General features: G+C 50.5%; 8 protein-coding genes across 8 annotated transcripts; 2 read left to right on the forward strand and 6 right to left on the reverse strand.

The window, feature by feature from the left end:
• Positions 1 to 6: 6 nt before the first annotated feature.
• On the reverse strand, positions 7 to 1,830 carry N7487_004051 (uncharacterized protein; the record flags this gene model as incomplete). The annotated part of the gene is made up of 1 exon (XM_056871798.1): positions 7 to 1,830. The coding sequence occupies one exon, from the start codon at positions 1,828 to 1,830 to the stop codon at positions 7 to 9; it is 1,824 nt and encodes a 607-aa protein (XP_056729518.1).
• Positions 1,831 to 3,055: 1,225 nt separating this feature from the next.
• On the forward strand, positions 3,056 to 8,737 carry N7487_004052 (trifunctional fatty acid synthase subunit FAS2; the record flags this gene model as incomplete). Its single annotated transcript, XM_056871799.1, has 4 exons — positions 3,056 to 3,355; positions 3,417 to 3,576; positions 3,637 to 8,573; positions 8,627 to 8,737. 4 exons carry the CDS (start codon positions 3,056 to 3,058, stop codon positions 8,735 to 8,737), a joined length of 5,508 nt encoding a protein of 1,835 aa, XP_056729519.1.
• A 2,098-nt stretch (positions 8,738 to 10,835) lies between these two features.
• On the reverse strand, positions 10,836 to 13,056 carry N7487_004053 (transcription factor IIF subunit TFG1; the record flags this gene model as incomplete). The annotated part of the gene is made up of 4 exons (XM_056871800.1): positions 10,836 to 11,068; positions 11,124 to 11,343; positions 11,391 to 11,678; positions 11,728 to 13,056. The coding sequence occupies 4 exons, from the start codon at positions 13,054 to 13,056 to the stop codon at positions 10,836 to 10,838; spliced, it is 2,070 nt and encodes a 689-aa protein (XP_056729520.1).
• A 617-nt stretch (positions 13,057 to 13,673) lies between these two features.
• On the reverse strand, positions 13,674 to 18,565 carry N7487_004054 (Oligopeptide transporter OPT superfamily; the record flags this gene model as incomplete). The annotated part of the gene is made up of 12 exons (XM_056871801.1): positions 13,674 to 13,736; positions 13,785 to 14,616; positions 14,668 to 15,172; positions 15,221 to 15,374; positions 15,425 to 15,706; positions 15,830 to 16,185; positions 16,241 to 16,970; positions 17,288 to 18,070; positions 18,128 to 18,241; positions 18,294 to 18,397; positions 18,447 to 18,492; positions 18,545 to 18,565. 12 exons carry the CDS (start codon positions 18,563 to 18,565, stop codon positions 13,674 to 13,676), a joined length of 3,990 nt encoding a protein of 1,329 aa, XP_056729521.1.
• A 418-nt stretch (positions 18,566 to 18,983) lies between these two features.
• Positions 18,984 to 19,964, forward strand: N7487_004055 (inositol monophosphatase family protein; the record flags this gene model as incomplete). Its single annotated transcript, XM_056871802.1, has 3 exons — positions 18,984 to 19,101; positions 19,149 to 19,230; positions 19,286 to 19,964. The coding sequence occupies 3 exons, from the start codon at positions 18,984 to 18,986 to the stop codon at positions 19,962 to 19,964; spliced, it is 879 nt and encodes a 292-aa protein (XP_056729522.1).
• Positions 19,965 to 20,097: 133 nt separating this feature from the next.
• N7487_004056 (lipase ROG1 family protein) lies at positions 20,098 to 23,409 on the reverse strand (the record flags this gene model as incomplete). The annotated part of the gene is made up of 3 exons (XM_056871803.1): positions 20,098 to 22,195; positions 22,258 to 23,151; positions 23,222 to 23,409. The coding sequence occupies 3 exons, from the start codon at positions 23,407 to 23,409 to the stop codon at positions 20,098 to 20,100; spliced, it is 3,180 nt and encodes a 1,059-aa protein (XP_056729523.1).
• Positions 23,410 to 23,692: 283 nt separating this feature from the next.
• On the reverse strand, positions 23,693 to 25,018 carry N7487_004057 (diacylglycerol/lipid kinase family protein; the record flags this gene model as incomplete). The annotated part of the gene is made up of 1 exon (XM_056871804.1): positions 23,693 to 25,018. The coding sequence occupies one exon, from the start codon at positions 25,016 to 25,018 to the stop codon at positions 23,693 to 23,695; it is 1,326 nt and encodes a 441-aa protein (XP_056729524.1).
• A 390-nt stretch (positions 25,019 to 25,408) lies between these two features.
• Positions 25,409 to 25,813, reverse strand: N7487_004058 (uncharacterized protein; the record flags this gene model as incomplete). Its single annotated transcript, XM_056871805.1, has 1 exon — positions 25,409 to 25,813. One exon carries the CDS (start codon positions 25,811 to 25,813, stop codon positions 25,409 to 25,411), a length of 405 nt encoding a protein of 134 aa, XP_056729525.1.
• Positions 25,814 to 26,008: the final 195 nt, after the last annotated feature.

Raw genomic sequence — 26,008 nt, forward strand, 5'->3', positions numbered from 1 at the left:
TGGGGGTCATACCAGCCACCATGACAGGGGGATTCCCAACAGACGGCTCATCTTGGTGTCGACGTAGGTTTGACCAGTAGATGTCTGTGTCAGGCGAGGGCCGTGTTCCTTAACCCAGTCAACAGCAAACTTGACAGAATGCTCATCACGGTCGAACAGCTCTGGCTTGTAGCCGACCTCCGCATTGGTTCCGTCCATTTCACCAGCGAGGATGACCCGAACACCGGTACCGTCCTTGTTTCTGTTGGTCAGAACGCCCAAACCAGAGATGCCACCGGGGCCGAAGTCAACGATGTGGGTTGCACGGGGGAAGACAGTGGCCTTCTCCCAGTTCACCGCATCGTGGGTGATCATGCGAACCAACGAGGGCACAATGCTCTTGTCGCCTAGTTGTCGCAGATCCTCTCCAGTCTTGGTGTGGAAGACAGGGATCGCCAGGGACTTGGCGGAGATGTCAACAACATCTTCCAGATCCTCGAGAATGCGGTCGTAGGCAGAAACAAGGTACTGGCTGTGGAAGGGGGCAGTGATAGGGAGGAAACGGTTGACAAAGCGAACCTTGCGCTGGGTGAATGGCATACGGTTCTGATCAAGTCCGGTGGCCGCCTTGACCTTACGGAGGCGAACATTCAGACCGTAGAGCGAGATGGGAGGACCAGTCACCACAAAGTTGCGAGCACTGTTCACTAGGGAAATGGAGATGTGGCGGTCCTCGGGCAAATGTTGGTTGGTGGCATCGATGTGGTCCTGAACAGCGGCGAGCGAGAGGTCACGGATGGACAGCATGGGAGTGGGGGTTCCCTCGCCATTCTCAATCGAGTCCTGGAGAACGGACGGGGCGATAGAGGTGCGAGGGTAGGCTTGCTGACTGCGCAGACCAATCCAGAACAGCATGGTCAGAGCACTCTGGGCCGCTGTGGCGAAGGACTCCCAGGTGGTAGCGGTTGCAATGGCGGCAGCGGTGACGACTCCCTGGGAGTGACCTGTGGTACCGAGGATGCGTTCCAGGATATCACCGGGCTGGCGGCCCAGGACTTTGCAGGTAACCATATAGTGGGCCAACTGGACCAAACCAATCAATGGCAGACTCACGGGCGCGGACACCAGGTAATCGATATCGGGCTGTGCATCCCGATCTTGCAGCCATTTCATGATGTTCATACCCTTGGGGTAGAGCTTGCTAGCTTCGGGCTCGTGAGAGAGTGATTGGAGCAATTCGGCGGAGGAAGTAATGAGCTCTTCGACGAAAGAAGGGTACGTGGTGTAGATGTTGCGCAATTCATCAAAGTACTCCTCAATATTGCCTTGGCCACCGAACACCGAGTAGATACCCGCGGCCTCGTCGGATGCCGCACGGAACAAAGCCGAATCGTAGGGCTTGGTGGGCCGGCCCGCCGCAGCTCGCCCGGCATAGTAGGCCTCAACGACTTGGTTCTTCTTGGCAACAATGCCGGGGAGCGCAGCTGCCACGGCGTGAACATCATTACCACGCATGAAGGCACGTTCAAATTCATTCAAGATGAGCTTCAGAACGTCCAGGTAGTTGCCCTGTGCATCGTCCTCCTCCTCGAGCTCGTGGGCCACATGGCCAATGTAGCGGGCGACCAATTCGGTCACTGATGATGGCTCATCATCTTGGGCCAATTCGTCTGTGGGCTCGGGTAAAGAAGCAGTAAAGCTGTCTTTCAACTGCGATGCATGGAAGTGAAGCGAGGTAGGGACGAGGAAAGAGAACTCGAGGGATCCATGCGAGAGGATAAGAGGGCGGAGGGATTGAGAGGATCGGGGGGTGTTGATACCGGTTTGAGGACCGGTCAATGTGCCGTACATGATGTCGTTCTCTCTTTGTTAAAAGGAAATAGAAGGAGATTAAGAGTGAAAAGACCAGAGGGACCCTAGAATCGAAGAGGGGTTTCCTGAGTTTCCTTGTTAGATTTCAAGCACAACATCAAACGGTGTAGAGGGGCCAACTCACTGGAAGACCTGAGTCTTTGGAAGGTCTTGAAGTAAAAAAAGGGGGGTATTATCAAGGGAATAAAGAAAAGTAGAGGGACACAGTTTCAACAGATATACATATAAAATAGGAAAAGAGGTCCAGAGCACAATTGAGCCTGAAGGGGAAGGAAGCAATAGGGAAAGAAAAAAAAGGTCTCTGGTTGAACTGCAGACAGCTCAAAGGGGTTTAGCGCGATGGGAGACCCGCCCCAATGGGTTCTGACTTGGGTTGAACCCGTTGGGAATTAGTACACTGTGTTACACATGTATTGTAATTTGAACCTGAAAAGGGATATTTTTAATATTTTCATATTTTTTATGTTTTTATATTTCGATATTTTAATATAGTAAACATCTATAATGCTATCTAGATATCAGCCCATAAATATAATCTACCTATCTTATTGGGTCGATTGGTAATTGCCGTTGGGATTCCTATTTACAACAGAACACGCTAGTATATTCCCCTGACCCCAGCTACTAGATGATCCACGCAATGCGGCAAATCGGTGCTTAGTGTCAGATCCTTCGGCCGGGAGCTCTGGAACCCCCAACGCCCTCACCAATTTGACCTCGTCCCTCCCCATTCCTCCGAATCTCGCTTTTAATGACTTGATAATTTTGTGGGATCATCAGCATTATTACTCTTCCTATTCCCCGAATATCATCTTTTCAATTCCATCGTTGTCTACGGAGTGTAGAAGTGAGTGGTACGTTGTCATTTATTTTCATTGTTCACTGTTTAAAACTGGGAGAAAATTACCATCCGGTATTAATTGATACCACATCTATCTCCGTGCTCCATTTCCTTTCCCACCTTTTTTTCCCTTCCTCTTTCTGGTTCAATCCAATTTGTCTTGGGGACTTTCACTGATACATTTCACCCATAGGATTGACTCCTATTCTAATTCTCTCCTATTACTTTTCTTCAACTCAACCTCCCCTACTCACTCCTTCCTCCGCCTGGGCACTCTACGACGACTCTGTCGCGCCCCCAAACCCGGACATTTGTCCTAATTTCGTCCTTCTGTTTAATCAATTGATACCCATTACTTCTATCATGCGTCCGGAAGTTGAACAAGAGCTCGCTCACACCTTGTTGGTGGAGCTGCTCGCCTACCAATTCGCCTCCCCCGTCCGATGGATCGAGACCCAAGATGTGATCCTCGCCGAACAGCGCACCGAGCGCATTGTTGAGATCGGTCCCGCAGATACCCTTGGAGGAATGGCCCGTCGGACACTAGCCTCTAAGTACGAGGCTTACGATGCTGCCACTTCAGTCCAGCGTCAGATTCTCTGCTATAATAAGGATGCCAGTGAGATCTACTATGATGTCGTGCCCGCGGAGGAAGAGCCAGAGGTTGCTGCAGAGCCCGCTTCCTCGGGTGCCCCTGCGGCAGCACCAGCTGCCGCTCCTGCAGCTGGAGCCCCTCCGCCACCCCCCCAGTGCAGGCCCCGCTGCTTCAGTGGAAGATGTCCCGGTCACAGCAGTCGACATTCTGCGGACACTGGTTGCTCAGAAGCTAAAGAAGAGCCTGGGAGATGTCCCATTGTCAAAAGCCATTAAGGACCTTGTTGGAGGTAAGTGCAGCCAGATCCCTCACCTCCCCCTAAAAAAGTACTAACCTAACTTGTGAATAGGCAAGTCCACATTACAAAATGAAATCCTAGGTGACCTGGGCAAGGAGTTCGGTTCCACACCCGAGAAGCCCGAGGACGTTCCCCTCGATGAGTTGGGTGCCTCGATGCAAGCCACATTCAACGGCCAACTTGGCAAGCAGTCTTCCTCGCTCATCGCCAGAATGGTCTCCTCCAAAATGCCCGGTGGCTTCAACAACACTTCTGTTAGAAAATACCTGGAGACTCGCTGGGGTCTGGGATCCGGCCGCCAGGATGGTGTGCTCCTGCTTGCTCTCACCATGGAGCCTGCTGCTCGTCTTGGATCGGAAGCGGATGCTAAGGCCTATCTCGACGACTTGGCTAACAAGTATGCCGCCAGCGCCGGAATCAACCTTTCGGCTCCGGTTGCCGGTGGTGATGGTGGCGGCGGCGGTGGTGGCATGGTCATGGACCCTGCGGCCATTGATGCTCTGACCAAGGATCAACGAGCTCTGTTCAAGCAGCAGCTTGAGATCATTGCCCGCTACCTCAAGATGGACCTCCGTGGTGGTGAAAAGGCCTACGTGACATCGCAAGAGACCCAGAAAGCGCTGCAGGCTCAGCTGGACTTGTGGCAAGCAGAGCATGGCGACTTCTACGCCTCGGGCATCGAGCCATCATTCGATCAGCTGAAGGCCCGTGTTTACGACTCTTCATGGAACTGGGCTCGCCAAGATGCCTTGAGCATGTATTACGATATTATCTTTGGCCGCCTGCAGGTGGTAGACCGTGAAATTGTCAGCCAGTGTATCCGCATCATGAACCGCTCCAACCCCCTCCTCCTCGACTTCATGCAGTACCACATCGACAACTGCCCAACTGAGCGCGGAGAGACATACCAGCTGGCCAAGGAACTTGGACAGCAGCTTATTGAGAACTGTCGTGAAGTGTTGGAAGTGGCCCCAGTTTACAAGGACGTCGCTGTCCCTACTGGTCCTCAAACAACCATCGATGCCCGTGGCAACATTGGCTACAAGGAAACTCCTCGCACCAGCGCTCGCAAGCTCGAGCATTACGTCAAGCAAATGGCTGAGGGAGGCCCTATCTCAGAGTACAGCAACCGCACTAAGGTTCAGAACGACCTGAAGAGTGTTTACAAGCTCATTCGCAAGCAGCATCGTCTCTCCAAGTCGTCGCAGATCCAGTTTGATGCATTGTACAAGGACGTCGTTCACGCTCTTGGCATGAACGAGAGCCAAATTATCCCTCAGGAGAATGGCCACTCCAAGAAGGGCCGTAGTGCTAGCAAGCGCACTGCTACCACCCGCCCTGGAAAGGTGGAAACTATTCCTTTCCTGCACCTGAAGAAGAAGACTGATCACGGCTGGGATTATAACAAGAAGCTGACTGGCATCTATCTGAACGTGATGGAGTCAGCTGCCAAGGACGGTCTTAGCTTCCAGGGCAAGAACGTTCTGATGACCGGTGCCGGTGCCGGTTCCATTGGTGCTGAGGTCCTCCAAGGTCTGATCAGCGGTGGTGCTCAGGTCATTGTCACTACCAGTCGCTTCTCGCGCGAGGTAACCGAGTATTACCAGGCCATGTACGCCCGTTACGGTGCTCGTGGTTCCCAGCTCGTGGTTGTGCCTTTCAACCAAGGTAGCAAGCAGGATGTTGAGGCTTTGGTTGACTACATCTACGACACTAAGAAGGGTCTTGGCTGGGACTTGGACTTCGTCGTTCCCTTCGCTGCCATCCCCGAGAACGGTCGCGAGATCGACTCTATCGATTCCAAGTCCGAACTTGCTCACCGTATCATGTTGACCAACCTGCTCCGTCTTTTGGGTTCGGTCAAGACCCACAAGCAAGCTCATGGCTTCGAGACTCGCCCCGCTCAAGTTGTCTTGCCCCTGTCGCCCAACCACGGCACCTTCGGTAATGATGGCCTGTACTCCGAGTCCAAGCTTGCTCTGGAGACTCTCTTCAACCGTTGGTACTCGGAGAACTGGGGCCACTACCTCACCATCTGTGGTGCGGTCATTGGCTGGACCCGTGGTACTGGTCTGATGAGCGGCAACAACATGGTCGCTGAAGGCGTCGAGAAGCTTGGCGTCCGCACATTCTCCCAGCAGGAGATGGCTTTCAACCTTCTCGGACTGATGTCCCCGGCCATCGTCAACCTCTGCCAGCTCGACCCAGTGTTTGCTGATCTCAACGGTGGTCTGCAATTCATTCCCGACCTGAAGGGTCTGATGACCAAGCTTCGCACCGACATCATGGAGACCAGCGATGTCCGCCAGGCTGTCATCAAGGAGACTGCCATCGAGCACAAGGTCGTTAACGGCGAGGACAGTGGCGTTCTTTACAAGAAGGTTGTTGCTGAGCCCCGTGCCAACATCAAGTTTGAATTCCCTAACCTGCCCGACTGGGAGAAGGAAGTCAAGCCGCTCAATGAGTCTCTTAAGGGCATGGTCAACCTGGACAAGGTTGTCGTTGTCACTGGTTTCTCTGAAGTCGGTCCTTGGGGTAACTCCCGTACCCGATGGGAGATGGAATCCAAGGGCAAGTTCTCATTGGAGGGCTGCGTTGAAATGGCGTGGATCATGGGTCTGATTAAGCACCACAACGGTCCCCTCAAGGGGCAAGCCTACTCTGGTTGGGTTGATGCCAAGACTGGTGAGCCCGTTGATGACAAGGATGTCAAGCCCAAGTACGAGAAGCACATCTTGGAGCACACTGGTATCCGTCTCATCGAGCCCGAGTTGTTCAAGGGATACGATCCTAAGAAGAAGCAACTTCTCCAAGAAATTGTCATCCAGGAGGACCTCGAACCTTTCGAGTCTTCTAAGGAGACAGCCGAAGAGTTCAAGCGTGAGCATGGAGACAAGGTCGAGATCTTCGAGATCCCCGAGTCTGGAGAGTACACTGTCCGTCTTCGCAAGGGTGCCACCATGCTTATCCCCAAGGCTCTGCAGTTCGATCGTCTTGTCGCCGGTCAGGTGCCCACAGGCTGGGACGCCAGCCGCTATGGTATCCCCGACGATATTATTGAGCAGGTGGATCCTGTGACCCTCTTTGTTCTGGTCTGTACCGCTGAGGCTATGCTTTCCGCCGGTATCACCGACCCTTACGAGTTCTACAAGTATGTCCACCTGTCTGAGGTTGGTAACTGTATTGGTTCGGGTATTGGTGGTACCCACGCTTTGCGCGGTATGTACAAGGATCGCTTCATGGATAAGCCGTTGCAAAAGGATATCTTGCAGGAGTCCTTCATCAACACTATGTCCGCCTGGGTCAACATGCTTCTGTTGTCCTCTACCGGTCCTATCAAGACTCCCGTCGGTGCTTGCGCCACAGCTGTTGAGTCTGTGGACATTGGTTACGAGACCATTGTCGAGGGCAAGGCCCGTGTTTGCTTCGTCGGTGGCTTCGATGACTTCCAGGAGGAGGGCTCTTACGAGTTCGCCAACATGAAGGCCACTAGCAACGCTGAAGATGAATTCGCCCATGGCCGCACCCCGCAAGAGATGTCACGACCCACTACCACCACTCGTGCTGGTTTCATGGAGTCCCAGGGTTGCGGTATGCAACTTATCATGACCGCACAGCTTGCTCTCGACATGGGTGTACCCATTCACGGTATCATTGCTCTGACCACGACCGCCACTGACAAGATCGGACGGTCCGTTCCCGCTCCTGGTCAGGGTGTCCTGACCACCGCCCGCGAGAACCCTGGCAAGTTCCCGTCCCCTCTGTTGGACATTAAGTACCGTCGCCGTCAATTGGATCTTCGCAAGAAGCAGATCAAGGAATGGCAGGAAGCTGAGCTTCTGTACCTTCAGGAGGAGGCTGATGCCATGAAGGCTCAGAGTGATGAGACCTTCAACGAGGCCGATTACATGCAGGAGCGTGCTCAGCACATTGAGCGCGAAGCCATTCGCCAGGAGAAGGATGCCCAATTCAGTTTGGGTAACAACTTCTGGAAGCAGGATCCTCGCATTGCTCCCCTCCGTGGTGCCATGGCTACCTGGGGTCTTACAGTTGACGACATTGATATCGCATCCTTCCACGGTACTTCGACTGTTGCAAACGACAAGAACGAGTCCGATGTCATTTGCCAACAGATGAAGCACCTTGGACGTACCAAGGGTAATGCAGTCATGGGTATCTTCCAGAAGTACCTCACTGGTCACCCCAAGGGTGCCGCCGGTGCCTGGATGTTCAACGGCTGCTTGCAAGTCTTGGACAGCGGTCTCGTTCCCGGCAACCGCAACGCCGACAACGTTGACAAGGTCATGGAGAAGTTCGACTACATTGTCTACCCCAGCCGCAGCATCCAGACCGACGGTGTCAAGGCGTTCTCCGTCACCTCCTTCGGTTTCGGTCAGAAGGGTGCGCAGGTTATTGGTATTCACCCCAAGTACCTGTTCGCCACTCTTGACCAGGCTCAGTACCAGGCCTACAAGACCAAGGTCGAGGCTCGCCAGAAGAAGGCCTACCGCTACTTCCACAACGGCCTGATCAACAACAGCATCTTCGTTGCCAAGACCAAGGCTCCTTACGAGGATGAGCAGCAGAGCAAGGTCTTCCTGAACCCTGACTACCGCGTGTCTGTCGACAAGAAGACCTCTGAGCTCAAGTACTCTACCACTGCCCCCGAAGTCAAGGAGTCCGAAAGCACTCGCCAGACCCTCGAGTCCCTTGCCAAGGCCAATGCCGCCGAGAACTCAAAGGTCGGCGTTGACGTCGAGCACATCGATTCCGTCAACATTGAGAACGAGACCTTCGTCGAGCGCAACTTCACTCAGAGTGAACAAGACTACTGCCGCAAGGCTGCCTCTCCCCAGTCCTCGTTTGCAGGCCGATGGAGCGCCAAGGAAGCTGTCTTCAAGTCATTGGGTGTCAGCAGCAAGGGTGCCGGTGCTGCCCTGAAGGATATCGAGATCGGAGTTGATGCCAACGGCGCTCCGGTGGTTAACGTAAGTGCATGATTCCCTCTACGATTCCAATAACAATGCTAACATATCTCCAGCTTCATGGTGCTGCTGCCGCTGCCGCCAAGCAGGCGGGTGTCAAGCAGATCAGCGTTAGCATCAGCCACAGTGACTCGCAGGCTGTTGCTGTTGCGGTCTCGCAGTTTTAGAGCGTCGTGCATTTTCTTTTTCTGTTCGCATATAGATCCCAGAGACTACATTTTCTCTTGGGTTGAGACGTAATGATTGTGATTTATGTTTTTAGATTCCGAGCCAGCTTCGTCTCCTGGTTCGTTGTGTTTATAATGGGAGTGATGACATTTATTAAGTCTTTTTATTTTAAATCATCCGAGTGTATGTTCTCTCGACCTCCGATATTATCTTTTTCAAAGAAAAAAAGAGCTCCATCACGTATACAATGTAAAATCCACGGTTCCATCGTCCACACAAGACCCTTTCCCTGTGTACTTATATCGCAGTAGGATGTAGATGTCAACTCCTTATGGCACCAGTCTGGTTCTGTTCGTCACCGAATATCTCGTATGGGATCGAACGACCTCTTCTGTGGTTACCCTTTGCATATCCCGCCTGTGGTCAACCCAAATCGACGTTGGTGTTACGGTTGATGTGGTGCACAGATTTGACACGAGTTTGAAATTTGTGGCTTGGGTGGAAACAGACCGTCTCAGAGACCTTTCAACCTTTGTGTGTCCGGGGTTGTTGGTGTGTATTTTGGCGTCGGAACAATCAGAGTCGGAGTCACCATCAGTGACATAGAGGGCCGCTACTATCCACCGCATCAACTTTGTGTGTGAGGATTTGGTGTTTCAAATATGATAGGCTCACCAGAAAATGTACTTTTCCGCCACAGGTGGTGGAATGTTCCTAAAACACAGGTATTTCACCACCTGTGTGGTTCTATTGTGCGCTTTCACGATTGTGTGGACAGCCGTGGCCGATGAACAGCAATGCCTCGAAAGACTCGAGGTCTATCATTTTTGAGACAGTCCGACATATCTGCATGCCGGGTCTCGGTGGTCGTGATGGGATTTTCCGATAAAGAATCCACCTAAGCATAAAGTGTCCATAGCTCTGGCAAGCTTTCGTCCGAAACTAGTCGTAGTATGTTCACGGCGAAATATCGCGATACTCTGCGATTATATTCATGCCATTCAAGCAATCATTTCGAGGATGAGAATATCTAAGACAACCTCGTGAGGGGATGAGAGGCGACCCATGAAAAATCCAGAAAGTTGGTTACTGGGTGTGATACCATGTCGTGGATACATATTGTTAAAGATCAAAGTGACCAATCTTGTAATCGTAGGCATGGACCATCGCAACCGTGAACTGGGCTTCGATGTCACGTAAAGAGCGTGCGACAACGGGACCATGGGGCCAGGTGGGTATGAAATCCATTATTGACAGATTGATTTCGTTAGGGTGAGAGGGCTCGAGGGCGAGGAAAGATGTCATGGATCCAACTCCAAGTCTGGCGAAAACATCGGACTTCCGCGCTTTTGCTTCGAGTGGGCCTTGGTGACGGTATCTTGAGTTGAGATGGTAGGTTGATACGCGGGAAGAAAGTGAAAGGAAGAGAGGAAGGTGGAAGAGGAAGGTGGAAGCAACTGCCCAGTACAAGGAGAAAGTACGTCATTCAAGGGTTCTACCTACACAACCTTAAACACGTAAAAGGTTTGGTATCCTGCGGCAACCACGGGTCCTCCCGGCCCGGATATCAGGAGTTCAGGAGTACGTACCTAGGTCGGTACTCTGTTGTTCAAAGGAAGTAAGATAGCTGGTAAAAGAGACCCGGTACCCGACTATGTTATACATAGGTCATATCGCCCTGGAATCTCCTATTCTTCAATCTATACATCAACCAGGGGATTGATAATCCGTAGTCATTTGTGCCAGTTGCTTCTGTTTCTTCTCCTGGTTGCTCCCAAGCAAAGAGCCATCTGTTGTAATGGTTCTTCATTTTAGTCACTATGTAGATGCATCGATTGTGGATAGGGATCCGAGACTAGTAAGAATTTCATTGGGACATATGTAAAAGAAGGTTGCCCATAGTAAAGATATTAGGTAGGTACTCTTTATGAACAGTTATGAACAACCATGATAGACCGCCTACGTAGGATATTCATAGTTAAAGCATTCCTAGTCACAGGATGCCTGCTGGACAGCGACTGGCAGATAGGACATAAAAGTAAAAAACATGGAAAAGTATTCGAAATGATTTTGACTTGGAATTACCTTGTGCATACCTCAGTTCCCCTTCCAGGGACCTGGTCGCAGCATCCGATCCTCTTTTCCATAAACACTGACATCCTTGACAATGGCAATGAATCTCCGGTGGTTCTCCTTGGATTCACCAATACGAGGACGGAAGACCTTCAAGAGGTCGCTGCTGAGGATGCCAGATGCTGGGATGGCGGCATGGATTTCTCCGGCCGTCGGGAACGTCTGGGTTCCAGAAACTGGAGTCGACACACGATGACCTGTAGATGGTTAGTTTGTTTCTTATATCAAAAACAGATTTTGCTCGGCACTCACCTCTGGGGCCGTCGGGACTGTTGGCACGGCTTCCGGGGAGTCGAGGCAAAGGACTTGCGGCGCGGGACCCTTGCGGAGTACCACCACGAGAAACCGAGGGGTTAAGCTTCAGTTTCTTGATCTTGCCACCCTCGGTCAGTTCAGCTCCAGACCCGGCACCAGTGTCGACATCACTGCCAGATCCAGCGCCGCCAGCAATGTTTCGCACGCGTTTCTTCCCCTAAACAAATCAATATATATTGGTCAAAGGAGAATGATTATACATACCTGCAAAGCGGATGGAGAGATCGGACGCGATGGGGGTTGAGACGCAGGGAGATGCATGCCCTTGGCCTTCTTTCGAGATGTATCGGTGCCGCTCGCATCGGAAGCGTTTGGCGATCCAAGCCTTTTCCGAGATCCAGCAGCCCCAGCTTTCTTCAGGGGGTCTGTATGCTTGGGTCGGCCGGAGGGAGTATTTGTTCCCTTGGAGAGCGCTTCTTTTTGGTTCTTTTCTTCCTCTGCCTTCTTGCGTTCCTCCTCCTTGGCCCGTTCGGTTTCGCTGTCGTCGGAGCTCTGTACAAATTAGTTTTAGGTTTGCGGTCAAAGATGGGTGAAACTTTACCTCCTCATCCGTGTAAGGATTGACGTCCGAACCACTGCTGTAATCAAAGTTCCGTTCTCTCCTCTTCAGGGCCTTGCGCACACCCTTGCCCAACACACGCCGGGCCTCTCGTTCACGTCTCTCTCGCATTTCTTCAGCGTCATACTCCTTCTCGTCTTTGAGATCGAACACATTCGCCTTGAGCTGGTCCTCTTTGATTCTCTTTTCGGCATCCTTCGCATCTTCATCCTCATTGAAGAGGTCATCATGCTCTTCGTCATCGGCAAATCGATCCTCTTCGAAATCCATTTCACCAGCTTCCAATCCCTCACCCTTTCCGATATTTGTGCCCTGTTTTCCAGCGTAGACTTTGCGCTGCTTGGCGTATGTTTCCAACTCTTTCTCTTCCTGCAACTGCTGCTGCTTTTCCATGAACCATCGAGGGTCTTTCACCCTCTTGGCCATGAATTTCTCTGCCTCGTCAATGGTCAAAGCCTTGAAGTTACTCTTGGCATTGAACTTGTACCACTTTTCAGCCGGAATCATTCTCATCTTTCCGTTGTCGAGGACAAAGACTGCATGTGTTTCAGACAGAGCTGCTTCATAGTTTCCAACCCAAGTGTGTCGGTTGTCAAAATCCTCTAGGTGCCACGGCAAGGCCTCTTCGTACTTGATCCGTGCTCGTGCAATCTCTTCAGGGGTCATATCCGACTTGAAAACCTGCTGCGTCTTCTGCTTCGGGGCATTTGGTCGTTTCGATGTAGAGCCGAGGGCGGGAGCGATTTGGGAAAGGTTCTCAGCGCGCTCTTTTTCGCGCGCTGCCTTACGAGCATCAAAGGCTTCGCGTTCAGCTTCATCCATTGGTTGGCCATCGATCTCGGACCTTCCCGAGTTTGGATCATGAGTTCGTGAACGTGGGTCGCGGCGGTGAAGTCGGACTGGTCGAGTAAATTGCGATTCGTCTCGTGGGTCGACGCTTTTCTTCGAGGCAAATCGCGCGATGTGGTGCTTCAGTCCCTCCATCAGAGCTCGCTTTGTCGTCACCACCGGATAATCAACGTATTTATCACTGAGCAAAGGACCGCTGAACCCATTCGATGACATGTTGTTGTTTGAAAGCTCAAGCATAGGTCGCTCGGACGGAAGGATTGCCTGGGGTTGGGACGGCCTTGAGGGAAGTGTCTTGGTGGCTGTTCCATTGCCGGGAGTGGCGCCAGCTGGTCTGGGGGCAGGCCTTCTCTTCGGTCGAACCAAAGGATCAGCCGCTTTAGGACGACGCATCCTCATTAGCGGCGCACCATTTGGCCCAGTTGGGGTGCGAGCATTCGAAGGATTTGTTGGAGTCGACATGTTGCCGATGTGCAAAACAGAGTTGTACGAGTGGTAGAAGGCGACGCGACGGATCCCACTAGGACTAGAAATGCAGAATAAATGTAACCCTTTGCCTCTCTCGGAGTGCGAAAAGACGGGCAGGTTCAAAAAAGAGTGAGGGATGGGTAAGCCACTTTGAAAGAGCTGGAGACAGCGACCCGGACGTATGACGGTAGACCACGGAGCAAATGTTTACCCGTCCCGCTGACACAGCACGTGACTCGGGCAGATCTCCGGGCTGTATGGTCTGTGCACACTGAGGCTCTTCCGAGGTTTTACTCAAAGATCACCTCTATAGCACATGAGCTTCAACCGCTGGCCTCATAGTCATAATTACAATCGAGGCAAATAAAATCCAAAAAATTACGAATATATCGACCTATAATAGTTCATGCGAACTGTAAAACCTATAATATTCTACTAAGCCCACTATATTTTCAGATAATCAAAATCCCAAGTCGTCAAGAACAGAGGCGGCATAACGGGCGGCCGACTATTCTTGCATTTCTATTTGGATAGGCACTAGATGTAGTGTCTTTATTGGTAGCATTTGTATCATTTCAATGGGTTTTCAATTTTTTCAATTGATGTAAAATCTACTGACCGAATCGTTGACCTGGTTCCAGTGGTTTGTATGGACAAGCAATCCAATCACAGCCCTTGACACAGTTAGTGGATATCAAACAATCAGAAGACCAAGAACTTACTTGTTTATAGATCTCCGTCCCCCACCATTTGAAACCATCGACCCAACCTGGGTAAATGAAGGCGAAAAAGACAACGACCACTGCAAATGCCAAACCAGAATCCAATGCGGCCGACAGGGTCATTGCATATTTCTCCCACCATGCGGTCCTCCTTCGGCGGATCACATAGTTGAATACGAAACAAACAAGGGCCCAGATGGAAAAGTTGAGCCCGGTTGCAGGTGGTATCCAGCTCAGACTGCCAAACAAGATAGGGAAGTTGACCATACGCCAGAAGCTCTTCTTGCTGTGTCTCCCTAGAAGCCATGCTCCGAGAGGGGCGACGGCTCCCACCAAAAAGGCCCAGACAAGCGGACGATATAGCCCTCCTGGGCCAAAGAAGCGCTGGGGGCCAACAACTCCCCAGAGAATGCTACCGTTAAAATGGACCCGAGCAATGGGGCAATTGAAACCATTGATAGCTTCCGGGGTGCAGAGTCCCGGGACGAAAGTGAACATCCAGTTCAGCACACCGATTTGGGTCAGACTTGAGGCTAAAGTCGCCATCATCTGGACGCTAAATAGAATTCGTGGTGGGATCTTCATGTAATGGCCAAGTTTGAGGTCCGAGGAAAATTTGATCCCTTGTGCAGAGCTGATATATGAGTAGGTCACGAAAATCATGTTCGCTACAGGCCTTCCCGGGAATACAATACCGCAAAGGAGTTGGCAGATCAAATACAGACTGCTATGTTGATTGGTGACGGCCATGATGATGCCCACTGGGATGAAAAACAAAGAGGTAATACCAAGAGCCAAGAGTAGCCCATACCAAGGTAGGTGTGTGGGATAACTTGTGCTAAGGTCAGCTGCGGCCAAAGGTTAAAGAGAGGGGGAAACATACTATTCCACAGTGAAGATGGCAATCGCGAGCATAGAGATGAACACGATCAGGTACCACGTGAGAGGAGCGTCCTTGTAGCGCCTCATCAAACGGCAATGAACATCTTCCCCGCCCAATGGAATTTCCTGGTTCGGTTCATGCGAGCTGGTCCTTGGGATTTCAAAACTCTGCCGAATCGTAGCATTGCTGCCACGAAGGGGCTGGTACGTCTCCATGTCTGGCACTTCTCGTCTTTCCTCAAAAGCCTTTCTGGTCTGCTGCCAGATGTCCTTTCCGTACCAGCAAACGGTGTGAGTGACAAGGGATGTCAAGGCAGCAAACTGAACACCGTAAGACAGCACATAGGTAATTGGGAGATAAACCGGGGAGTAATCTTGATAGGCCTTTTCATCGAACAAAAAGTCCGTGGTCAAAATGCGGCTCACGTTGTATGGTCGCCCAGCATTGTCGAATACTGCTGTTGAAACTATAGGCATATATGCAGAGAAAAGGGCATTTTTATAGTCTTCGTTTGATTAGCAGAGTCAAATGAGATAAAACGGGGATATCTTACAAAGTATTGGAGCGGCTATCCAGATGACAAGCACCAGCCCCGTCACGATGTTGGCTGCGGCCCACCAAGGCGTGAGTAATGGGGAGCCAATATAGGCAATCTGAGCCCAATCAAAGGTCAAGGGGAACATTCCGAGACCAGAGGCAACCCCAAACTAGAAGAGTCAGTCAAAGCAGCAGAAAATGACATGGATGAATGTCTTACCAAGTTCGAAACTACCACGTTTTTGGGTGCCAACCAAGTGATCACATTAAAATAACTTAGGGCAGGCATCAACAGTCCCGGAACAAAATACCAGAGGAACGCTCCTCCCCACACAATGACGAAGAATTTATATCGGGAGATACTCCACCCATTTGCCTTTTTGTTGACAGACTTATGCATTGTAGAAAACATTGCAGTGGACATCAGTGTACCCGGCCAGATCATAGCTGATGGCCGCACGAGGAATCGTCGAGTTAGACCCGCGAATGCATATCCCAAAACCTGAGTGGATATGATGAGCAGCAGTTGATATATAATCGGGACATCCTGGTTGTAGAATTTGTGTTGCTCGACAATAACCTGTCTTGGTCAGCTTCGTTATCAATACTTCGTCGGTGTACTAACATCAGTGGCGAAAGCAAACCCAAAGGAAACATTGCTGCTAATATAGACGCAAGCATGCTCTTTCTCGTTCCAACGGCCCTGGGCAAACCAAAGCCTGACTCGGGATGCCAATGGTGCAGGGGGAGCATCGATCTCGCCGGAGAGTAATTCCCGGTGATGAAGGGATCCGTTCTCAAAAATCTCGAGAGGGTCCCCTGTTTTTTTGAAAAGAACATCCCAAAACTTGCCCAGTGGATGGACCAGAACAAGAGCAATAATTGGGGTAATGGCAACACTGGGATAGCGCAAAGAAAAGAAAAGGTTGGCAGCGGAACCCGTCAAAGAAAATAATAAAGAGAGAATCCACATCCGAGGTGCTAGAAACCATTAGATATACGCAGAGAAAAAAAAAGCACCTGGGAGAAAGCTTACTGTTAATAGAAAGAGAGATATCGTCCGTGGCCGGAACCGAAGCTCGTACTTGGGCATACGGCGAATTATCTGGAGGATCCTCACTCGAGGATTTTGAATCGTCATCATCAATGTCTAGGGCATTTTCATCATCACTTGTCATATATGGCGAAGACGCTGGTGTCTCCTGCATCACCGGGTTACCCGGTACGGCCAATCCAGTGGCAAACGAGTATTTTGAATCAGGACCCATTCCAACATCGGACGCAGCGGATGAAGGCCGACGATTTCTCTCTGCATACAAGCTGTTTCGTCTCCTGACAGAGGAATGTGATCGTCTCGGGGTAGACCCTTGTACGTTGGAAGAACTTCCAATGCCATCTTCGAAGCTCGCGCGTTGTAAACCCCCACGAACTTTTTGGCCGCGAGAAACTGGAAAATTCTCTTCCGAGTCGTTTGAGCTTTGCAATGATCCGTAAGAGGGAGCACCCAGGATGGGCGACGAGCGAAGAGGGGCGCGCGACATGAAGGCCCGAAAGCGCTGAACAACCCCAGTGTCGGGGTTCACGTCGGGTGGTAGATTGTCGATTTCGGGGTAATTTCCATTGTCGCTCGCACAATCATCGAAAGTGGAATCAGTTCGATCCGACTCAGCGGGAAGCCACTTGCGCCTCGGGGCCGAGGGGCAAGACAGCTTCCGCGTCCGCAGTGGGATATTTGACGACGTGATGGTGGGGGGGATGATGAAATACTGTAAGTATTTCAGGTTAGGTCGTGCATTAGCTCGATATAGATCTGGGCATTGAGGAATCGGAAGGGAGGAAATCCCAGAGCTAGTGGAGGACTAAGGTCGTAGTGTGGTGAAAAACGACCCATCGTCCCCCCGGAGCTGGACTGCCCCACCGACATCGGCAGATTTATCTTCCTTGTCCAACGGAGGGTTACATACAACATTGAAGGTACGATATTAACAATCATACACAACAATTGAATAATATACAGTGTTGGATAATGTTTACTTCCATATGTACAATTGATTTGGTATCTAATCGCTTAAAACAGTTCTACAACCTCTTCATCCTCGTTTCGAGGCGCCTCGATTTGAGGTTGTTCGGGCTCCTCTTCACCTTCACCTTCCTCGTCTCTCATCAGGACCTGAACTAACCGGTCGCATGCCTCTGTCACATTTTCATCTTCAACATGCATGTGAGTTTCACGGATCAAAGGGTAAACCTTGACGGCTCGCATCTTATCACGGCCCTCTCGGGTTGTGGTCAGGAGCAGCAGGGTTTCAAGATGGGTTGTGATGATGGTGGTGTCGCTGTCTCGCTGCTTATCGGGTGGCAATAGCTGGAGATCTGGCAGCATATCCGCCGTATCCTCGTCCGACAGCTCCTCTGGGCCCGCAAGTGGGAGCAGCAGGTAAGGCAGAAGGTTGGCGCCATCCTCGTCAAAGAGCATTGGATGCGACTCGACTTCAAAAGCCACATTCTTGATTGTGGATGCAACACCCTTCCTGCGGATATCGCTTTTGTGCTCCGTGAAGACAGTCAGCTTGGTGATGGGGACCACGCCATCGTACTCCTGGCGTTGGGTGAAATAGGCTCTGCCCTTCTCCGTCTGGGACAAGTCGGCAAACACGTATGACAGGTAATCATAATTGGCGTGCTTGTTGAGACCGCCCTCGGCGCCCTTCACAAAGCAGTCCATCACCTGATCGATTGCGTTCCCGGAGGTAGATACGGATTCGGGGACTTTGCGCTTGAGTGAGAACAGATCGGGCAGTTTGTCGGATTTGACGAGATTGGCCAACAGCATGGCCACTTCATCGGCGTTGGGCTCCTTGGGATTCTGAGATCAAACACATTAGCCTCATTCCTGTCCACAAGCATGACCGAGACAACTCACTGTCAATTTCGCAAGCAAGGTCTCAACGAACTTCTCATCCTCGGCGAGAAGTTTCAACACCTCCTCGTCAGCAGACAAATTGACTAAAATGGTCAATGCATTCTTCGCAATGGGCTATACAAAGATATCAGTCGAAAGTCACCCCCATGATCGCCAGATAACGCACAATGTAATCGCGGGCCAGAAGCTTCAAATCGCGGACGGGTAGGAGTTGATGGCGCTTGAACAAGTCAGGCTGCGCTGTGGAGAAGCCGACGAGGTTTTCGCAAGCTATGAGCTGTTAGATCATATATTCGCGTCGCGAGAGGAGTTGCCGCACCGATTTGTCTGATTTGGGTGTTGCCATGGTGCAGGAATTCCACCAGCTATAGAAAGATGTGAGTGAGCTAATCGATATCGTGGGTCGTATACACGCACCTCTTCAAGTTCGGTCGGCATATTGGAGTATAATGTTATCTATTAGCCAAAAAGAAGGGCACCTGAATGTGTGTTCCAAAATTGTCGAATCTCAAAGATTTTTTTTTCCCGCGGAAGTGGGGGGCTCTCGACGTCACTGGAAGCGTGGAGATACTCCAGGGGTGTTGTCTACGATTGGTAATACAAAACATATAGTTACCTACAATATGTAGATATAGACAATCTTCAGAGGATAGAGGTCATTAATCCAATAATAGCCATACCACTAATAATCTATATTTTTACAATATTCATGTCGACGTTACTATATTCCTTTGAAAAGAGGTCGGAATTGCCCCGCCTTTAGCGTTCCCGGAGATCGTCTCCTCCATCTTTGATCTTTAAATCAGCTATACCTAGGTCGAACTCAAGTCTACCATCTTAATACCTCAATTATATCATGGAGAACCCAAACCTCAACGAGATCCATGACTTCCTAGTCTCATTGGCCTTCAAGGCTGGGGACATCATCAACAATGCACTCCCAGCAACCAGCGGCACAGGATCCAAAATGAATAGTCTGTATGCAAACAAACAGCAATAAGACACCAACTGATCCCCGTAGGTGCCGACCTCGTCACAGAATATGACCGTGCTGTTGAAAACATGATCTCTACCTCACTGAGGGAGAAATACCCACACTACGAGTATGTGTTTTCTCGTCCATAGCCGCTAGCATGCTCCTGATGCGTATTCTCCTAGATTCCACGGCGAGGAAACATACGACCCAGCACACCCATTGACCGATGCCCCTACCTTCGTCGTGGACCCCATCGATGGAACGACGAACTTCGTGCACGGCTTCCCATTTGCCTGTGTTTCGCTCGGCTTCGCCGTTGGACGCATACCGGCTGTAGGTGTGGTGTATAATCCCTCCACCAAAAATCTCTACTCCGCTATTCGAGGCCAAGGTGCTTTCCTCAATCGTGAAACTCGCTTGCCACTTAAGGGCGACAATGTAGAGCCCCTGTCCGGACTAGCTAATGCTCTTATTGCTATTGAATGGGGCGCGGATCGCAGCGGGAACAATTGGGAGACTAAGGTTCGGACATATGAGAAGCTGGGCCAGTCTAAGGAAAACGGGGGAGCTATGGTACGCTCAATGCGGAGTTTAGGCTCGGCCGCGTTGAATCTATGTGCTGTGGCTGATGGCTCGCTGGATTTGTATTGGGAGGGTGGATGCTGGTCCTGGGATGTCTGCGCGGGATGGGTTATCCTCTCTGAAGCCGGGGGCATTATGGCGGACGGCAACCCGGGAGTCTGGGAGGCTCGTCTTGATGGGCGGAAATATCTTGCTGTCCGAGGTTCCCCAGGCGGAACTGGACAGAAGGAGATGGTCGAGGAATTCTGGAGCCATGTTCAAGGTGAATTGAAGTATTGATTACCACCCCTTCATATTCGGACTAGTTGAATACGATATAAAAAAAAGCTTCAATTCAAATATAACGTTCACATAATTACAGGGTATATGTCTAGGAAAGACCGTATGTACAATGAAAGCCAGAACGGCGCTATTATATGTGACGGAAACCAGCGTTAGTTTCCACTTCGAAGCCGGAATCGCTGTCATCCTCGACAACTTCACGATCAGTCCACCGTGCTGAATCCGACCTCGATACAAGATTTCTGTCGCCGGTGCTCGTGTGTGATTCATTTTCAGCCGGTAACGTGTCACTCGGACCAGGAGATGGATCTTCCGATACATGGAGATCGGATATATTTGGCAAATCGTCTGTATCTCTTACTGGGTTTGGATTGACAGAATCGGACTGCCCTTCAACCTCATCACCCGAACTAGTCGGTCCAACATTTGGAGACTTGGCCATCTCCACATTTTGCTTCAGAGAATCGTCAGTCTCCGCAGTAGGCGTATGGCTGAAATGTGTGTCAACCAAGTGTTTCACAACAGGCCAGCCATAGGCATTGGTGAACATGCGCCGCACAATAATGTTATTGTGGGCATCGGGCTCAAGCCGAACAAGAACCTTACGCCAAGTCAGATCACGGTGATAGGCTCTCGCAATCTTTTCTTCGACCTTGAGGCCACTTTCATTTCCCGCGATGCTAGCAGGTGGATGCTGAGTGGGCGTCGACTTCGATTGCTTGCCCTGAAGCGAACCAAATGCTAATGTGCGTCGCTTTGTGGGTAAAGGGGGTGGTATATCCTCTGGGTGGTAGATGCGGTCGTGGAAGATTGTCCGGGGTCGCGAGGCAGGATCCAAAATGAAATCCGCAGGTGGTAAAGGCGGCATCAGTAAGTCTCCGGCAGACTCGAAAAATGTTGTCTTTGGAGGCGTATGCACTCCTTCGTGCTCGTGCGAGGAACTTCCACGCGTAATGGGCATTATACCATTGCCATCGCCAGTCTCAAACGTGCTGAGGGTTTGGCTACGCTTATAAATTCTAGCATTCTTGCTATTAGGGGGGTTCTTGCCCTGATTTAGGCGAAACAGCGAGAAAAAGCTGTCCAGGGGACTGTGAGGCGCACTCGCACTTCCTGGGACATTTTCCTTCACCACGCCCTCCTCTGGCATTTTCAGGCTGGACACATGACTGGGCGGTGCTAGGAATTGTGCTGGTCTCGGGGAGGTTGCATCTTCGCCCAAAATGTCGTTTTTAGATCTTGGAGAAACTTGAGTCGCAGAATATGGAATTTGATGATCGGTCTCCAATGTCGGGAGACTCAAAGGCTGTTCTCCATCAGAGCGACCTAATCGCGGGGATTTCGAGTTGGCGCCTGTCAACTCTGCCCACCCCCATTCGGCCATGGTTCCAACAAGTCCATTGTCCCTCCTTGCCTTTTCGACCCGATCCAGACCTTTCCAGTCTAGGAACAAAAGTGAGGACGTCCGCAAAGGAACTATCCCGTCATTTACCACATTCGAGTACACTGTGCGATGTTGGAACTTCTTGAGAACCTCGTGGGCAGGACCGCAAGGAAGGATCCGTAGAAGCGGCTTGGCCCCAGGATCCGAGTGGCCGGGGTCTTTCGCAGACTCTCCTCTTCCAGCAATAATGGCCCCCCAGCCACTTCGAACTTTCGGTGCTGTCCAACTCAACCCGAGATCCTGACCGGTACGACCAACTAGACCTAAATCCAATGCAAATCGAACGTACATTGGATTCTCATTGCTGAGACCGAGAAAGGGGGTTGCAAGAGCAATAAAGTTAACAGGCTTGATTTGCTCGAAGAACTGAGGCGAGTGCTTTTGGATATATGCGATTGCATATGTCTGAATCAGCCCGCCGAGGGAATGGCCAACAAAACTGATGCTTGTAATCTGGTAGGCATGGTCTTCGTTTTGAAATTCTTGGGCATTTTCTTGGGGGGTTGATTCAGCCGAATGAGCAAATGGTTGAGCTCGCTCCTTGCGAGCACTAAAAGGTCGAGAAAATGGGTTCGACTTTGGGCCCCTCAGAGGGAAATAGGGTTGATCTGGATATGTGAGAAGTAGGACATATTTGGCCAGTCGTTTGCCGAGGTATTGAATTCCACGCTCAGTCCGAACGGCATTGCCAGAGAACCCTCTGACAATGACTTGCTCTTCATCGTCATCGTCAGGTTTATCGCTAGACTTGTTATTTCGATCGTCCTCCACATGGCTGGGTTTACTGCTGACAAAACTAGCGATTAGGAATTTTGGATGTCCAGGCACTCCAAGGGGGTTTCATACCTTGTCGGGTTTTCTTGATCATCCACTCCAACAGGGCCGACATGGGGAGCGCTTGTTTTATTGTCGGTCTGCTTGGACTTTCTCATGGCTGCGTCGATGCTCTCCTTCAAATAGAGCATGTCTGCACCGAGGTTGCTGTGCAATCCATGTGTCAGTAACACGAGATGCACCTTCTTCTTCTTGGCGCTTTTCATGGGAACTTCAGTAGAGCCCTCCGGCACTGGATTGTCAGGCAGAGGTTGCGAGTCCTGACTCTTCTGATCAACGCTTTCGGAAGCCGGGTTCGCCGAGGGGAATGGCGGATTGCTCCATAGACTAGTTGTATCGTCGACATGAAGAGCGATTGATTTTGTGTACACGCCTTTCGAGGCAAGCACCTGGCTGCCTCTAGTTTCAGGGAGCCAATGGTCTTGTAACTTTGCAGGAGGCCCCGGAGCGCCGTTTCCACTACTCCATGCACCGCCCGAGAAATATGCCAGCGATTTTTCATCTCGGCCCACCAGCAGCTCAAAATGGACCGCTGCGCTACTTGAGAATATCACCTGCGATTGTATCTCAACAATCCAGCTAACGCTGTGTCCACTTGCCGGTCCGCCTTGACTTGGAGAGCCAAAATCGTGAGCTTCCTGGAGATTAGCCGGCACCTTGATGATAGCGTCCCAACCACCTCCCGCCTTTAGGTAGGGCTCAAACTGGGGTGTACCCTCCAGATCCTGTCGCTCATATTTGGTGTTGGGATCAAACTGCGAGGGATAGCAAGCAGCGTATAGCGTGTACGGGCCATGGAGGTATGCGGCGCGCAATGGGATGGCAGATGTGTTCTTCACCCTCACGTAGAGATTCGAAGGAATGGGAAGGATCGGATCGTCCGCCGGAGTGTATGTAATTGTGTATCTGTTGGATGGTTTACTATTAGCGACCCAGGAGGACTTCGGACTTGAGGGGCAAAGCGGACTAGACTCACCTGACGACTTCCCCAACGCGAACACTACCAACTTGATGGATTAACAACATGTCGGTCGCTTCCTTTGTATCCGCCGGAGTTGTTTGCCAGCCGGAGAAGGTATGAAATCGCGACCTTTTATTGCAGGGCTGTGCTGCACCTTGGTCTGGGGTTTGAGAGGCCGAATAGGTGCGCGCAGTGATCAGCATCGAATCTAATGGGCAGTTCCATTATAATCAAGCAAATTCCAAGGCGCTAGATAAGAGAGACTAGCGAGACAACAACAATATCATTTGCTGGCGCATCCCATATGCTGGGATGGGTGGAGTGGTGGTTTACGGGGTCCAATCCCGGAGATGGCGGGAACACATGATTACATTCCCTTTACGGATCAACAACTTATGAACTGGCCCTTGTTTATAAACCATACACAATGTATTCTTCAGTTCTAATCTAATATACAATTCTATTGCAAATTGGGTGAATCTCTGTCTAATTGATCATGTTCAGCAAACGGGTAGGTTCTTTACGAATTTCCACCCAACCATCTTTCTCCACAGCGATGATCTTTCCATCAATACAAACGCGTCGCCACCTCTCCTCATCTTCTTGAAAATCGATTCGAACTTGTTCAGTGTCGGCGTAGGTAACCGTATCTTCCATCACATGCCGACCGCCCTGATAGGCTAGAGCCATCAACTGCATCGCGTCTTCCGCCGACATAGGACCGAAGCGGATGAACCTCATTTGTCCATCCAGGGCAACTGAGTCTGGGGAAATCAAGAAGTCCTTCTCAAGTCGTGGAACGAGTGTCGCAAGCGCATACATGTGCTCAAGCTCTTCCACTGGCTCTTGGGAACGTGCCTCGTTCGGGCCATTCGAGGTGGTTAATGTGATTTTGCCTTTGAATTCGTGAGGTGGAGTGCCGTCCGAGGGATTAAGGAGTTCATTTGCGGCCATCTTAAAACGATCCACTCCAAATTTGCGATATTCGAATGTATCGCTGTCTGCCACCAATGCAGCATGGAGCCCCCAGCTCGCAACAACGGCCCCGTATAATGTGTGGTAGACATCGGTGTCGATATCGACTCGCTGGCGACCTTCATCGATGACCAATCGACTGCCAGGTGAAAATTTGGCAGCAAAGACTGGTATAGACGATGGGCTGCCTCGAAGGAGGGTTGAAAGACCCGGCACTGGACCAGATCGTAACCCAATAGAACTTGCCATAGCATTCCCTGTCCCACAAGGAATCAACACAATATTGGGAGATATACCGATCGTCTTCTTGGATTTGTAGAAAATATCGAGAATGTCGATAAGACCCCCGTCGCCAGAAAGAAGGATGATGGTCTGAGGGACGCTATTATGAGCCCGGTCCAGAAATTTCGATCGTGCGAGCTCGATGATAGTTTGTGCCGACTGAGTCTCGTAGAGCTCGTAATTTTCTAGCCCAACATATGTAAGAAGGGGCCGGACAACATCTTCAAAGACTGTCTTGGCTTTCCCCGTTCCTGATCCAGTAGATACTACAACCTGGACGACAGGTGGTTCATCTGCATTCAGAATATGGTTGGGGACTTTGGTCACAAATGGAGATAGTTCTGCAGGCAGAGACTCGATCTCGATCTTTTTTAAAGAAAAATCCTCGGACTTGGGGCCATCCAGTTCGGTTTTCTGAAAGAACAGCACACTGTACGTGGGTGGATTGGACAACACGCAAAGAATGTCGCTGAAGTCAATCACATACTCAGTGCCTGTGTGAGATTTGTATTTCAAGGTACTGTCGACTATATCGACTGCCAAAGGGCCAGACATCTCTGCTATCTCTGAGTATGTAGAGCAGTGAGAGAAAAATCAACAGTTGACAAGGCGGGGTTGACGGCTTACCCGGACTTCCTAACCATCCATGTCGTACTACTTGGGTAAAAAGACGACAGTCTTTCTAGGGGAGATCTCACTCTTTCAATTCTTATTATAATTAAATGACTATCATTTTATCAAAAAATCGAAATTAATTATCAATTTTTTTTTGGCTTAACATATTTATTATATTTCATTATATACAACTGACACTATCGATCGTCGAAGCACGACCTTGCCTATGGCATACCTAGGTAATCATGAGCGAAGAACCTTCGAAACATCCCATCATAGTTAGATGGCAGGGGCTGTAAGTGAATCCCTACTTCATTTTATGCCGTTTCCTTAAGCTTGTTTGATCGCCTCCACTTCAATCTCAATTCTCATCGCCGAGAATGCTAGTTGGGGCACAGCGATAGCGGTCCAGATAGGTCGATGACCCGGAATACGCTCCTTGAGCTTCTTGACGGTGAGATCATATGAAGAGTCGATATTGACGTGGTAGCTGCGGATAGAATAAACGTCTTCCCAGCCGCGAAGACCCGCGGCTTGGAGCACTCTGTCCACATTTTGGAATGCTAGATCGACTTGACCGGGAATATTGCCGGCATCCAGAGCACCGGTTTGGTCCCAACCTCCTTGTCCAGAACATTTGACAATATTTCCCAAGACAACTGCCTGGGAATAATGGCATAGATCGCTGTGCTTCTGACCAGCGCCTTTTTCGTTGATATAAGACAGAGAAGACATTGTAATCGTGAGGTGGAAGACAGGCAGTCAGGTTGATGAATTGAGATAACTTGGATAAATGTAAACTGAGCCCACCCTAATGTACATATATACTCTTAAAATATCATGATGGAGCATCTATGGAGGTGTTTGGAGGTGGTTCTCCACAGTCTCCACTATAGTATTGCGGTATTGGCGTATTGGCTGCGACTATGA

This window comes from Penicillium crustosum (assembly GCF_028827405.1).
Source record: "Penicillium crustosum strain IBT 35664 chromosome Unknown utg000002l_segment0_segment0, whole genome shotgun sequence".
NCBI classification, from domain to species: Eukaryota; Fungi; Ascomycota; class Eurotiomycetes; order Eurotiales; family Aspergillaceae; genus Penicillium; species Penicillium crustosum.